We start from the raw sequence: 15,313 nt of genomic DNA, 5'->3' as shown, positions 1-15,313 counted from the left end.
AGAAAACTGCATTTTAACCTCAGCTCACCTATTGGGGGGAGAATCTACTGCTTTCATGGTTTGAGCATGACCGGTTCTGCATTAACTCTTCATTATTTTCTTGTCATGAGGGTATGAACGGTAGAGGTCACACTACACAGATACATGGCCTCCATCACAAGTCATATTGCAGCATGGCATTGATGTGCTGAAAATTGCAGCACTGGGACCTGCACCAAAGCTGCAGTGTAATGACAACAACAATAACAATTTGCATTTATATAGCACTTTTAAAGTAGTAAAACGTCCCAAGGCGCTTCACAGGAGCGTAATCAGACAAAAATTGACACTTAGCCAAAGGAGACATTAGGACAGGTGACCAAATGCTTCGTCAAAGTTGTAGGTTTTAAGCAGCGTCTTAAAGGAGGAGAGAGAGGTGGAGCGGCAAAGAGGTTTAGGAAGGAAATTCCAGAGCTTAGGCCTCTAATGGTGGGGCAAAGGGAGTAGGGGATGCACAAGAGGCCATGACCACAAGGATGGATGGGACTGTAAACCAAATACCATGCTGGTCCAGCAGCGAATGTGCTTCTGAGGTGAGATTAAGCCATTGTTGATGCAGTGTAGCAGAAATCTTACTGTGTACTTAACCTGTATGAATCCTGTCCTTGGAATACTTGATGCCACTGGGTGCATGAAGTAGAAAATGGCGGATTTCTCAGCATTGTCAACCTGCACCAAACCTCAACATGGTAAATAGAAGTCTGCCTTCTTGGTACTTACCTTAGCAGATCTCGTGATTGCTGCAATTTCTGAATACACGTCTGTTGTGTCTGGGAAGTTCTCCACCACAAAGTTACACGTGTGATACAGCAAAGATTGTCTCTGAATAGTATCCTTCACCTCAGACACTTTCTCCAGATAACTCAGTTCAAATCCTTTGGCCTAGGGGGGGAGAAAGCCTAACATGTAAACTTGAATCATGGAGTTTGAGGGTTTCAAACAGCAATCCCATCACTATGAAACAAAAATGGATTCTTACACTAGAATTGTTCAGAAAATTTCCTATTGCAAGTAGAGTTGCCAAAAGTGATTTAAAGGTTTTATTCTTTGCAAGTTGTTCCATTCCAAGCTTCAAGTCAAACAATGGTTCTGCTATTTCCTGCAACAGAAAAAAGTTAAAACTTAGATTTCAAAAGGTTATTTGCAAACCATCACCTTAGAGCCAATTTTGGAGAGTCAGTCATTAAAGTATTAAATGCACAAACTGAAACATTTAAAAGAATGAATATAGATTTAGCAAATGGATAGATTTATAATCTTTTTGAATGATACTATACTACTAAAAGTATAAGCCTGCCAGCCATGAACTTTAAAGCTGCACATACAATTACTTAACACATAAATAATAACCACTAACACATTAAAACCAATGATAGATGAACACCCCTTGAAATCAAGCTTTGTTTAAACATGAAGTGTGATTTAAGAAAACAAGTGTAGAACAAGAAGAAGCCATTTGGATCAACAAGCTTGTTCCTTCCATAGATTGTACTCTATCACGGACACATTCAACGTAATGTTCGCAGAACCATTTCTTTGACTCCCTCACATCTCAAGTCAAGCTAAGCTCAAGAATACCTAATTATCCCTGGATCATTCATCCTTGGCCAGTTCCTTTCTGAGATATTCCCTCAGTCCCAGCAGCTCAAAGGTCATCATGTTCCATAATGTATTTTGTGGAGCATTTGAGCATCACTAACCACCACATGCATGACAATTCAAATATTTCAATGTTCCTCTTAAACTGCAAATAAAGGTACAAATATACCCATTTAAGTGTCTAGAATTACATGACATGCCCATTATCTGCCTAACCATCCAGAACATACCAACATTTTGATTTCCTTCACTGCTGCTAATTATGTAGAGGGGAAGTTGAATTGCATTTCATTTTTCACACTGTTAACTATAGGTCTATTTATTTATAGTCTTCCCCAGTGAAAATGACTTTCAATTCTACACATTGCATGAGTTCCAGTACACCTTGTAGAAAATCCAGTTGTAAACAGCTGTAACATTCCATAACTATGTATCAAAAAGACTAACAATTCACACCTTTTCCATGACCTCGTAGTCTAGTTTAAAAGCCCAGAGCTGGAGCCTGGCTGTGATTCCATTGATTGAGGACAAGGTTAAAAGGAACTGCTCGGCTGTACCCAGCGGAACATCAGGATTTGCCAGCTGAGCTTCTTGGATCTTCTGCTTCTCCTCTTCTGTGGGGACCATGGTCAAGATTTTCTGTTGGAAAACAGAGGGAGGGGAGGGGTTTATCAGTGGAAATTACAAGCAGTACAGTTGTTTGATACTTTGACTAAAAGTTAACTATTAAACTGTAGTTTGAAAACGTCATCCTTCAATTTATTGGATACCATAGGCTTTTGAATACATTAACTTAAAATCAGGCTCCTCTGTTCCAGAAGTGTTGTAACGGAAACAAGCATATTTTTATCTCTGAAATGAACCCCTACTAATTTTAAACATAAGCTTTAAACAAAAATCAGAATGAAGTACTCGTTGGATTTACAGTGGATCAAGTAGGACATCCTCTCCAACTCAATAAAGTATGAATTGTATATTTATTATATAATATATAAATTATATAAAATATGATCAATAGATTTTTTGTTAGGTAAGGGTATTATGGGATATCGAACTCAGGTGGGAAAATGGAGTTAATGTATAGATCAGCCATGATCGAATTGAATGGTGGAACAGGCTCGAGGGGCTGAATGGCCTACCCCTGTTCCTATGTTCCTAAATGATTGACACAATCTTGGTTCAACATAACAATGCATTATGCCCCTATTACATCACATTCACAGTATACTTTGAGAATAAATTTATAACAGAAGTAATTGAGAGTGCCCAGTAATACACAGTTGGAGTATCAGGGAAATCATTGTTGAGTGAACTGGAGTGCCAGCATGCTGATAATATAATTTTACAAGAGAGAGCGCTATTGATATCAAATGTATTATACTCTTACTGTTGATGTCACACTTTTAATGTAAATGACACGATCCACGGAGACTTCGATTTCATGAGCTCTGCCATCGGGTCTCCGTTTAAAGCAAAACTCATGGTTAAATGGAGGGAATCCGGGAGCTCCATGAGACCATGGGGCTTGATTTTAAAAGTAAAAAACAGGTGGGTTGGGGCAGGGGGGCATTGATAATTGCCACCATTTCAGACCCGCCCCCAACCCGCCCATTTCAGGTTTTCACTCGGGCGGGACGAGGGGCGGGCGGCCAACCCGCTCCCAGGAGGCAGGTCGGGCCTTTTAACACCTGCACTGACTGCCTCCCCCACCCACCCCGATTGCAGACCCCCCCGCCCAATCGCAGAACCCCCCCCCGATTGCGGACCCCCGACCCCGATCCTCCCCCTCCGACCCTGACCCTCCTCTGACTCACCCCCTCAACTATCGCGGACCCCCGATCCCGCCCCCGTGACTGACCCCCGATCCCATCCCCCATGACTCACGACCCCTGTGCCCACCTATGCCCACCCGTGCCCACCTATTCCCCTTGCCCACTCGTGCATACCTATGTCCCTTGCCCACCAACCCCCATGCAAACAAAGACTTTTCTGCAGACTTACCACAGACGTCCTCTCCCTGGCTGGTCTCCCATCCGCCTGAGACCAGCCTGTCATTCAGCCAGTCAGTCAGACAGGCTGGTCTCTGTCCGATGGGAGGATTCCCAACCTCAAATTGACCTCCGCGCCCGCTTCCCGGCTAGTTTCAAAATTGAGTCCATGAACTTTCAGTTTCGAAACAGCCTTCGTTATTTTAGTTGGTGCTACCACTCCTAAGAATGGGAGAATGGCACCTGGAGGCGAGCACCATTTTCCTGGTGATGAGAATATAAAAGTGTCTATTGTTTACCAAGCTACGAGATTCCTCATTGAATGTCTGGTCTCAGTCAAATTATAGTGGTCTAATAATGGAGGGACCTCCCTCCCCCCACAGGATAATGGAAATTGGCAAATAATTGAGTCTCCAAATTTTGGCCATACACGTTTGATACAGCAATAATTTAGGCATAGGAATGAACATAGTACAAACAATGTAAATTAAATTTAATCTTTCTTGGGCTGCGAGGAAGACTTATGCCTGGCAGGAAGAGATTGACGTTGGCAGATTACATAAATGAGGCAAAGTCCCATGCAAGAAGGATATGCTGATAGGGTTAGATGAGGTAGGGAGGGAGGAGGCTCGTGTGGAGCATAAAGACTGGCATGGACCTGTTGGGCTGAATGGCCAGTTTCTGTGCTGTACATTCTATGTAATTCTATAAAAGATTTTATCCTTCAAAAACTGGTGGATAATTGGGCAGACAGATATGCAGAGCAAGGGTAATGGAGGCTCCACTGTATCCGGATGTATTCCCAGAGGGACGAAGATAAAGAAAACTACTGATAGATCCAGTTAGTCCTTCACACCTTCCATTGAGGAATGGCAAGTGGTATTGGGGGGAATTTTGTAAGGGAGAAGAATTTTTAGCATAAACCAAAGCAGTACCATTAGGACTACATCCATTTTTTTTTGCTCAGGGGAATATTACTTGGCTTGGCAGATATTGATGTTTTGTTAAAAATATAAATCAACAGTGAAATTAGTTTTTATTTAAAAAAATAAACAATTTCTGGCTGAATTTCTTGTCAGCACACCATTTTTAGTCACATTCATTTGCACTTAAAAAAACCCACATTTATTGTTTTCCACATAGAGCTGCCAGCTTGGTAACTGCCGCAGTAAAGGTGCTGAAAGTTTCATGGCAACAGTGGCGATTGGTTATAAAAACTGAACACCACACAGTAAAATTGGTGGAAATGTGTTTTTACAGGAGAATTCCAGCGTCGCTACAGTATTTAAACTTGATTTGGTTTCTTTGAACTTAACTTTGTTAGTTTGATGTATAATTGAATCCTAGCATCATAGATGGTTGCTGTGTTTGGGGTGGGGGGGGGGTGGAGGGTGTGTGAGAGAGAGAGAAAGAGAAAGAGAAAGAGAAAGAGAAAGAGATGGGGGGAGGGGGGGGGGGGAGGGAGGGAAGAATGTTTAGTCATGATGGTCCAGCCATCATGGTGTGGGGCAGGTTTGATGGACCAGCTGATCTTTTCCTGCCTGCTGATTTAGTATATTTGTATAAAATTGGAATTAAAGCATGGATTGGTACACAACAACACTGGGGAGGAGGGGGAACTGAAATGGACCAGGTGGAGCACGCAACCGTGAGAACCTACTTTTCCCATTCTTGTTCTTGTCCTTTTTCTGAATCCATGCACACACACTAACCCGAGCCTCCAGTTTCAAGTTTGGATTCCTTACCTCAATGCCTTCTTTGTTGATTGCATATTCATCGAAGTTGAGGATGGCATTTTTGATGATATGCACTGGAGGCAATACTGTAAGACCAATGTTAATCGCATTACTCCTCTTCGGGTCCAGCACGATCAATCCTTGCTTCTTGACATCTGCTCCTTTCTAGGAGTTAAAACAGCAACACCTTTTTGAAATTATGTTGTGCCATTTAAAAAAAAAATATTTAAAGAACAATTGTTGCTGTACTGTTGTGTCACCCCTGGAATTATAGCTATGAAATGGATCCATTGTTCGTGCTGACATTTGCCATCAGCCTCCATCCATTGCTGAATAGATTCAGACAAAACAATTATAAGCTGCATTATAGAGAGGAAGGAGGTGGGTTCTTTTCTCCTATAATTCCCTGCACCTCAACTTCCCATCTCAGCCAACCAGTCTGGGGTTAGGTCTCAGCGGCTGTAAGGTATTTCTACAGAGTGAAGGGGAGCAAAGGTGTGTGATGAATCAATCCACCATTTTTTTTTAACACATCACCCAACCATTGATCTGAGTGGCACAGGCACGGATCTGGGAACCAGAGATGACTGGCTCTCCTGAAAGGGGGCGGGATTCTTTTGGATTTTCGTGGAAAAGGGGAATAATACACCCCTAAGGAACCATTCACAGAGGCACTCAGGAAATCTCTCGATTTTCCATATGGCCAGTCCGCCCCTGCTGGGAACAGATCGTCTGTCTGCTGAAACAATGTACTTAATTCACGTCCTCAGTAATAAAATATTCAATGTTTATAAGAAAATGATAAGGGATTTTTCAGGAACTATATTTAAAAGTAAATTAAGAATGAAAATCTGAAAACAGATTGCCCATTTAAGTTTGGTTTATTTTCTATTGCCCATCCTTGCAAGTAAAAGGAATTACAGACCAGTCAGAAGCAACAAATACTACATCAGGTACTTAAAGGATAACAGATAAGTGTGGAATATACAATATATTGCACAAGTCTCAGTAACTTTGAAAAGGTAGCTTGTAACTTCATTACTTCCTCAAGTGTTGAATACATTTATCGGTTAACTATTGCATAGTCCATAAAAATCATGAACTTAAAATAATGTTTTGACAGTGAGGAGAGACATGCACTGAATTTATGTGGTGTAGGAACAACCTTAATGTAGGCACACAATATGAGGGGTTCCAGATGGAAATGATTCGTTTGATAACATATCAGGTGGATGGGTCACAGAACAGCTGCTACTGAGCTGAGATTGGCTTCTTTCCGGTATCTGGATACTGCTGACCACAACAGCTAACCTAGGTTAGTAACGGTCACTTGCTGTGTGCAAATTGGCTGCTGCGTCTCCCTACATTACAATAGTACTTCAAACGTACTTCATTGGCTTTGGGACGTCCTGAGGTTGTGAAAAGCGCTATATAAATGCAGGTCTTTCTTTCTGTTCTTTCAGTCGGGGCTGAGACTTAGCCGGCACTGATCTTTACATATCCACTTCAGCACCAGTGTTTGCATTCAGGAGTGGGAAGGATGCTGATCCCTGTGTGGGTTAATAGCACCCAACTAAATGGAACCATCCAATCTACTATCCAAGCAGATGTTTTCTGGTCTGAAACCCTAACATTGTGGATATTCATTAGGAGCTTCAAAGCCAAGTAAATGGAAAATTCCTCCACTCAGGGATAATATAAAGTACTCGCGCCCCCCCCCCCCCGCCACGCCCCCCCCCACCCCTCTTTCCCATGGTAATGTTTTTCCTTTCAACAGAAAATGAAAGAACTTCAAATATAATTTACACTCCACTGATGGCTCAACAAGTTTATCCAGTGAGTAGTTGAATGATACAGACCAGGAAGGTCTCAGGTTGAATTCTTGGTCCGGGCTAAAGTAACTAATCTCAACCATTACAATTGGTCTCACAGCCCATGAGGTAGGGAGAGAACAAGTAGTGGCATCCAGCTGGAAGTGTGCTGTGTGGATATTGGATAAACACAGGATCAAGCTCTGCTGTAATGCCCCTGTGGTCAAATAACCTGTTGACACTCACCTTCAGAACTCACATATGAAGAATGGCTGCCGAAGGAACCATAACCTAGCAGTGGGGTCAGTGCCATCAAGAGATGAAAAGAGGGGTGAGAATGAGAAAATAAATAAACATATAGAAAGAAGAAAGAACGAACTTGCAATTATATAGCACTATTTACGACCTCAGGACATGCCAAAGTGCTTTACAGTCAATGGCTGGAGTCATACCTAGCACAAAGGAAGATGGTAGTAGTTGTTGGAGGCCAATCATCTCAGCCCCAGGACATTGCTGCAGGAGTTCCTCAGGGCAGTGTCCTAGGCCCAACCATCTTCAGCTGCTTCATCAATGACCTTCCCTCCATCATAAGGCCAGAAATGGGGATGTTCGCTGATGACACTGTGTTCAGTTCCATTCGCAACCCCTCAGATAATGAAGCAGTCTGTGCCCGCATGCAGCAAGACCTGGACAGCATCCAGGCTTGGGCTGATAAGTGGCAAGTAACATTCGCGCCAGACAACTGCCAGGCAATGACCATCTCCAACAAGAGAGAGTCTAATCACCTCCCTTTGACATTCAAAGGCATTTCTATCGCTGAATCCCCTACCATCAACATCCTGGGGGTCACCTTCGACCAGAAACTTAACTGGACCAGCCACATAAATACTGTGGCTACACGAGCAGGTCAGATGCTGGGTATTCTGCGGCGAGTGACTCACCTCCTGACTCCCCAAAGCCTTTCCACCATTTACAAGGCACAAGTCAGGAGTGTGATGGAATACTCTCCACTTGCCTGGATGAGTGCAGCTCCAACAACACTCAAGAAGCTCGACACCATTCAGGACAAAGCAGCCCGCTTGATTGGCACCCCATCCACCACCCTAAACATTCGCTTCCTTCACCACCGGCGCACAGTGGCTGCAGTGTGCACCATCCACAGGATGTACGGCAGCAACTCGCCAAGGCTTCTTCGACAGCACCTCCCAAACCCATGACCTCTACCACCTAGAAGGAACAAGGGCTGCAGGCACATGGGAACTACACCACCTGCACGTTCCCCTCCAAGTCACACACCATCCAGACTTGGAAATATGTTGCCGTACCTTCATCGTTGCTGGGTCAAAATCCTGGAACTCCCTACCTAACAGCACTGTGGGAGAGCCTTCACCACACAGACTGCAGCAGGTCAAGAAGGTGGCTCACCACCACCTTCTCAAGGGCAATTAGGGTGGGCAATAAATGCTGGCCTTGCCAGCGACGCCCACATCCCATGAACAAATTTTTAAAAAATACTTTTGAAGTGTAGACACTGTTGTAGTATAATTAGCATAAAGACCTAACCTAAACCAACATGCACGGTAATCAAAAGATTAATACCCTCTTCCTGTCTATGTTTCAGCTGATAACAGATCTCAACTAAAGCCAAACCACCACTGACCAATCTTGTATAATAGGATGCTCATTCAGCTATCCTAGAGCCTGTTGTACTGGTATTCAAAAAGAAGCACAAAGGAATGCCATTATCTGATTGTCTCACAGGCTAAACCTTGTGTAAGGACAGCAGTACATACAGATTTCCAAGCTGCATTGACTTGAAGTTGAAGGTTAAATGCCATCACTGATAGATACTTACCCAGCGTCTACAATAATTTTGTAACAAACTACAGACTGACATGGTTTTCATTGCTACTTAAACAGAACATCATCATTTCTTCTGTAAGATCCTTTCAACTGTTGTTGCTAAATTACTTAAACATATTTATTATTTTGATACGTCTCATTCATTTCTTTCAATTATAATAAAAGATTCATTGGTTAAACATTTAAAACAGTTACAAAATCTGGGAGTAATTATTATGACATTTTGTTGCTTCCAAGTGCATACTTGGGGCCAGAAATCATAGAGTTTTAATTTCCCCAAGGGCCTAAAACAACACAATCAGAAAGATCTCCATTCTAGGTTGTGGCTTTAAAAAACGTTTCCTAATTTAAATAGGAAATGATTCAAACAATGAGGAATTAATCGAAGTGCAGTAACTGAAGAGTGTCTGTCAATCTGTAACCCAGTTCTCTTTTATTTTACCAACATGTTCAGGAGGATGTGTTTTAGGTAGTACTCGTTAGTAATTCCAGTAAGCCTGAATCACACACCGCAGTAGAAAATGGACACTTATTTTAAGTTAACCAACATTGCACCTTGTTTTGTTTATTTATTTAAAACTTCTCTTCCCTCCTGCCTGGTCAGGCAACAGGATTACGGGCAGCTAACCTCAGCCAAGGCCTCTGCAAAAACCGCTCCATGACTGACCACAGCTACATGGTGCATGGCAGCTGCTGACGAGTGATTCTGTCTAAAGAAGTGCCCACTTGGTACCTCTTCACAATGGGATGGCTGAAATCAGTAGTTCATTGAGTGAGCAATTGCAGGCTCAATGAACCTACAGCCCTGTGGTACAGTACACTGGCATCCTAGTATGCTTTGGCACCATGTTACCACTGCAAATTGTTTTGTGATTTAAGTATGATGACTCAAATGATTACATACTGTAATTTCTTTGCAACACGGTATATTACGCACACAGGCAGTCAGTCAGTGGCAGTCAGTAATGTTGTAATGAGAGAGAAGTCAATGGAGCAATTACCTTGGCTCAGTAGTAGCACTCTCGCCTCTGAGTCAGAAGGTGGCGGGTTCAATTCCTAGTCTGGAGACTTCAGCACATAATCTAGACTGACACTTCAGTGCAGTAGCGAGGCAGAACTGCACTGTTGGAGGTGCCATCTTTCGGATGAGACGTTAAATTGAGGCCTGTCTGCCCTCTTACGTGGACGTAAAAGATCCCATGACACTACTCGAAGAGTGAGGGAGTTCTCCCTAGTGTTCTGGCCAATATTTATTCCTCAACCAACAACTCTAAAATAGATTATCTGGTCATTATCTCACTGCTGTTTGTGGAACCTTGCTGTGTACAACATCAAAAGTACTTAATTGGTTATAAAGTGTTTTGTGGTAATGAAAGGCATTATATAAATGCAAGTATTTCTTTCAGTCCATTGAAGGTGGCATTAGAACAAGTGAGAACTGTGCAAACTTAAAGGTACCTCATTCATGCAATTTGAGTCATTGCATCATGAGTGTATGTAACCCCACAATGGCTAAGGCTTGAAGTACAATGTCTGCTGGACATGCAGTAGGAAGGGGCAAATCTGATGGATATTCTAATGGAGTATCTCCAGATTCCAGAAACCTTCTGGAAGAAAGCTGGGAGCGGGGTTGGGGGAACCATGGAATGGATATTGGCACATTCGGATGGCCAACTTACAGGAAGTGGTTACTCTGTGGCTGTTCCCTGAGGATACAATCATTGATAAAGAACAGATAAAAATACTCATGCTGCTGTTGGTCTTGAGAGGAAAGATATGGCCCCACAGGGCTGGAAATCCCATTGCCCTTTAAGCAAATTAACTCAGTGTTGAACAGTACTAAGCTGAAATTGCCAGCAACCAAGGATCAGATAGAAAACTACAAATAAAAAATACAGATACCAGGGAGGTAGGATGTGGAGCAGGGAAACCGATACACAAAGGCAGCCCAAATGATTATTTGATTGAACAAGATCTCCCAGGTCAAATCAGATGAATCCAATCATTAGATGGGGCTTGGGGGAGAGGAGGGAAGGAGGAGAAGGAAGGGAATGTACAACTGTAAGGAGGTACTTGTAGATTTTTGCATGTATGATTAATTTCTTATATTGCTGTTTGTATCAAAATGCTTTTAATAAAAATTAAAAGAACGTTCACTGTTATGGAAATCAATATGTATTTTGCTCATGTGGGATTTCATAAAAAGAAAAAACTTGCATTTAAATAGTGCCTTTCATGATCTCAGAATGTCCCAAAGCACTTTACAGCCAATGAAGTACTTTTGAAGTGTAGTCACTGATGTAATGTAGGAAATACGACAATTTGCGCACAGCAAGGTCCCACAAACAGCAATGAGATAATGCCCAGATAATCTGTTTTTTTAGTGCTGTTGGTTGAGGGACAAATATTAGCCAGGACACCAGGAGATCTCCCCTGCTCTTCTTTGAAATATTACCATGGGATCTTTTACATCCACCCGAGAGGGTAGACAGGGCCTCGGTTTAGTGTCTTATTCGAAAGACGGCACCTCCGATAGTGCAGCACTCCCTCAGTACTGTGCTGAAGTGTCAGCCTAGATTATATTCTCGAGTCTCTCGAGTGGTGCTTGCACCCAGGACCTTCTGACTCAAAGGCAAGAGTGCTACCATTGAGACAAGATGAATACTAGTGCTGCAATTCGCTACAATTATAGATTTTATATTAAAAGAAAGATACCTTTTTAAAAAATTGTAAAAGAAATAAAAGAATTGGAATTGTTTTGAAAAGGTGAGCTTTATTGTGCCTGCCCAGGTTGCATGTAGGGCAGATCTTTCTTACTCGAGATTCATGGAAGAAAAATCTGAGTGATGAACTTTTAAACATTTGTGTTAAAGGGTGACCACTGCCTTGTGGCTCTAATTAACTACTGGAATACTAATACCAGAATTCGATTGAAAGCAAAACATTTATGGCCTTGGTGTCAAGTTGCAGCCTTCATTCAATTAACCTAAACTTACTTATAGGGTATTAAACATAGGCATCAGAATGCCATTATACAGCAGAATGAACATGCATATTGCAAAAAGGAAAATGAAGTAATCAATTGTGTGGATTTATACTGTGAACTTATTCAGACTACGACTCCTAGTTCCTCTGGTGGTAAATACAGAAGATAGACTACACTTTCCAAATTCCATGGGTCTGAATGAAACCTGGAGAGATTTACCCCAGGTACAGCAGACTGTGGGAAATGTGATCGAGATGGTCTCAGAAAAGGTAGAGAGCACTTTGCTGGTTTTGCTCAAGGGCAACATTCTGAATAGATACATCTCAAAAATGATGCACTTCTTTTTGAACTGACCTGTCTGCTGGGTTACTTAGAAATGTCAAACAACAGGTAGGAAATCTTAAATCTACTTATAAGAAAAATGCATTTTTTTTTCTACCATCGCAATAAACCTTTCCGGAAGGTTATGAGAGAATGCTGCTTGAACATCTCACAACAAATCTACATAGTAATAAACCTGTCACTGGACTTGCATCTAATGTAACGAGACTGGAAAAAGTCAGCAACTTAATCTGGATCTAGCACTTTCTTTGTCGTAGTCACCACTGAATTTTCACTAGCTGGCACTGTGCTCCATTAGCGTGACCTTCTAAATATGATACTTCCCTGCACCATCAAAGAAAGACATGACAGTAACATGGTAATGCTTTGGACAGGAAAAAAACATTGATCCATCTAGGCCACCTTTGTTAAACCCCCCATACCATTCCTTAGCTGATTCTGGATTAATAGTCCTTTATCCCCATCACTAGCAGGAATTAATCCTAAGCTTTTTTTTAAACCCTTGCCATGGTTTTTGGTTCCATCATCCCCACTGGTAATTTTTCCCACAATTCTATCACTATCCTACTAAAAAAAAAGTTGCCTAAATTTCTCATTTTGCTTTGAGACCCGTAATTTTAAATTGTGTGCTTAGTCTTTGAATCCTGATCCCGGACAAAAGAACTTTCTAGGATCTAATTTCTGTAGATCTACGAAAATTTCAAATAGCTCTATCAAGTGGTCCCTCATCCTCCCCTTTTCAAGAGGGTAAAATCCCAGGGTCGACAATCTTTCCTCATAGCTCAGCCCTCTAAGTTCAACCTCATGTTGAATTTTGGGAATTTCAGCCATTTTCCACACAAAGGATTTGGATACGATTTATGTTGAACTGTTATCCTTGAAATTAAAGCACATTCACAAAAGTTTAGAACCCAACTCATGCTACATGCTGGAACAGTCGGGACAAAAAGAGGATTGGTATGTTAATGAGCAACCATTGAAACTTGTATCCATGACGATCGGGGATAATGGGGAGTTGTTATCTCGTATCAGAAGTTCTCCGTAAACGATTACATCTTAAGGGGTTGGAATGTTCTCTCCTATTGACCCTTGCATGAAGATCGTTTCAAAGGATTGTGGCAGGTTAAACTGGCAGCTCTACTGCCAAGCCCCGGGACAGGGGAAGGATCATTAATTAAGGCCCCAGCTTATTGGCAGTGTCAGTTGTGGCTCAGTTGGTAGAACTTGTGCCTCTGAGTCAGAAGGTTGTGGGTTCAAGTCTCACTCCAGAGACTTGAGTACAAGATCTACTGAGGGAGTGGTGCACTGTCAGAGGTGCCATCTTTCAAACATTATTGAGACGTTAAACCGTCTGCCCTCTCAGGAGTTCTCCTGGTCAATATTTATCCTTCAACCAACATCACTAAAAAAACAGATTATCCAGTTATTATCACGTTGCTGTTTGTGGGACTTTGCTATGTGTAAATGGGCTGCTGGGTTTCTGGGTTTCCTACATTACAACAGTGACTACACTTCAAAATTATTTCATTGACTGTAAAGTGCTTTGGGATGTCCTGAGATCGTGAAAAGTGCTATGTAATGCAAGCTCTTTCTTTCCTGTGGAACAGGGAACGAGGAAAAAAGACACACTTACTGGAGGTCAGTTGGTTAAGGCTGCTGAGAGAAAGGCAGGTAAGGCCTAAGCAAGATACCTTATGAATAGGGTCAATGTACTTCTTGGTTTGATTAAATGCAAAGGATGACCAAAACCAAGTATATATTTAACCCACAAACCGGCAGAGGGCATCATGGTTTCTTATTTATCTTATCTGCAAGGAGGCACTGAGGTTAAGTTGAATCAAGTGAAACTTGCTGCAACTGTTTCTCTGTACATTCATTTAGTGATTGCAAAATAAAACAGCTTAACAATTTGTATCTGGCCTCATCTCACTTAAGTGTTAATCAATCCACCTTCCAGAAGATTGGAGAAGTGCACAAGGCACATGTGAAGGATACAGTATCTAGTTCATATGACAAGGGAGATGCATTGTTACCCTCTTTCCTCCAAGATATGCTGTCGTCCAAGAAGATATTAAGCAGTGCTAGTTAATTCTGGAGTGAGAGAGGATTTACCAGGGTTACTGAACCCAAGAGAATTTCGACAGCAGACCCAAAATTTGGAACACCTCCCTCCAATAATCTTGGATCTTTTCCATAATAGTGACAAAAATTGAACAAAGTGCTCCAGATGTGGCCTCACTAAGGCCAGCTATAACTTCAACATCACTTTCTGTGACTTATACATTACACCCTTAGCTGTACATCTGAACATTTTATTTGCTTTTTTGATCCCCGTGAAAACCAATCTAACAGTTTTAACAATCTCGTCTCTTTCCTACTCTGTTACCTCAAGCACATTGCCATATAACTTGTACTACATATTCCCATCTAATCCTGCCACCTAACATTGATCAGTGTTGAAGTCCATTTGCCTCCCCTCTGTCCAGTGATGTAGTCTCTGGATAATTGCACATTGATTAGCATCATTGGGCATTGCATCCAATTTGGCATCATCTGTAAATTTATACCCCGTGGACAATATTCCATTCTCTAAATCATTTATTAGAACATTGACCCCTGTGGACTTTCACTCTGACATCTCCCCCTCGCACCACCACCCTTTGCTGTCCACCTTTCAGCCAAATACTTTGCCATCTGTCCCATGGCCATGCATCTTGTGAGCCAGTCTATTATGTGAGATAGTGTCAAATGTCTTTCTGAAATCAAGGCAGAAAACATCTACTGCCTCCTCACCATTATCCACCAGATCTGTAACCTTCTCAAAGAAATCCAATAAATTGGTCAGACAATACACCTGCCCCTTCTGAAACCATATATTCAACACCATATTTTCATTAAATTAGAACAGGTATTTTAGCCCAGGTAACTATTAGCCATGCAATTCCCACT

The 15,313-nt window shown here is 41.9% G+C and overlaps 1 protein-coding gene across 3 annotated transcripts in view; it reads right to left on the bottom strand.

Moving 5' to 3' along the window:
* The window catches only part of fhod1 (formin homology 2 domain containing 1), a 299,703-nt gene that overhangs the window by 22,075 nt on the left and 262,315 nt on the right, over window positions 1-15,313 (bottom strand). For all 3 annotated transcript variants that reach the window (XM_067997797.1, XM_067997798.1, XM_067997799.1), the window contains 4 exons: window positions 5,372-5,527; window positions 2,095-2,277; window positions 1,019-1,138; window positions 760-921 (listed from right to left, as the gene is read on the bottom strand). In XM_067997797.1, the coding sequence (XP_067853898.1) occupies window positions 760-921; window positions 1,019-1,138; window positions 2,095-2,277; window positions 5,372-5,527 (621 nt within the window). The remainder of the gene's footprint in view (window positions 1-759; window positions 922-1,018; window positions 1,139-2,094; window positions 2,278-5,371; window positions 5,528-15,313) is intronic.

This window comes from Heptranchias perlo, chromosome 16, assembly GCF_035084215.1.
Source record: "Heptranchias perlo isolate sHepPer1 chromosome 16, sHepPer1.hap1, whole genome shotgun sequence".
Classification (NCBI taxonomy): domain Eukaryota; kingdom Metazoa; phylum Chordata; class Chondrichthyes; order Hexanchiformes; family Hexanchidae; genus Heptranchias; species Heptranchias perlo.
Note: the sequence above shows the minus strand (reverse complement) of the source record. Positions and strands in the feature narration are given on the sequence as shown.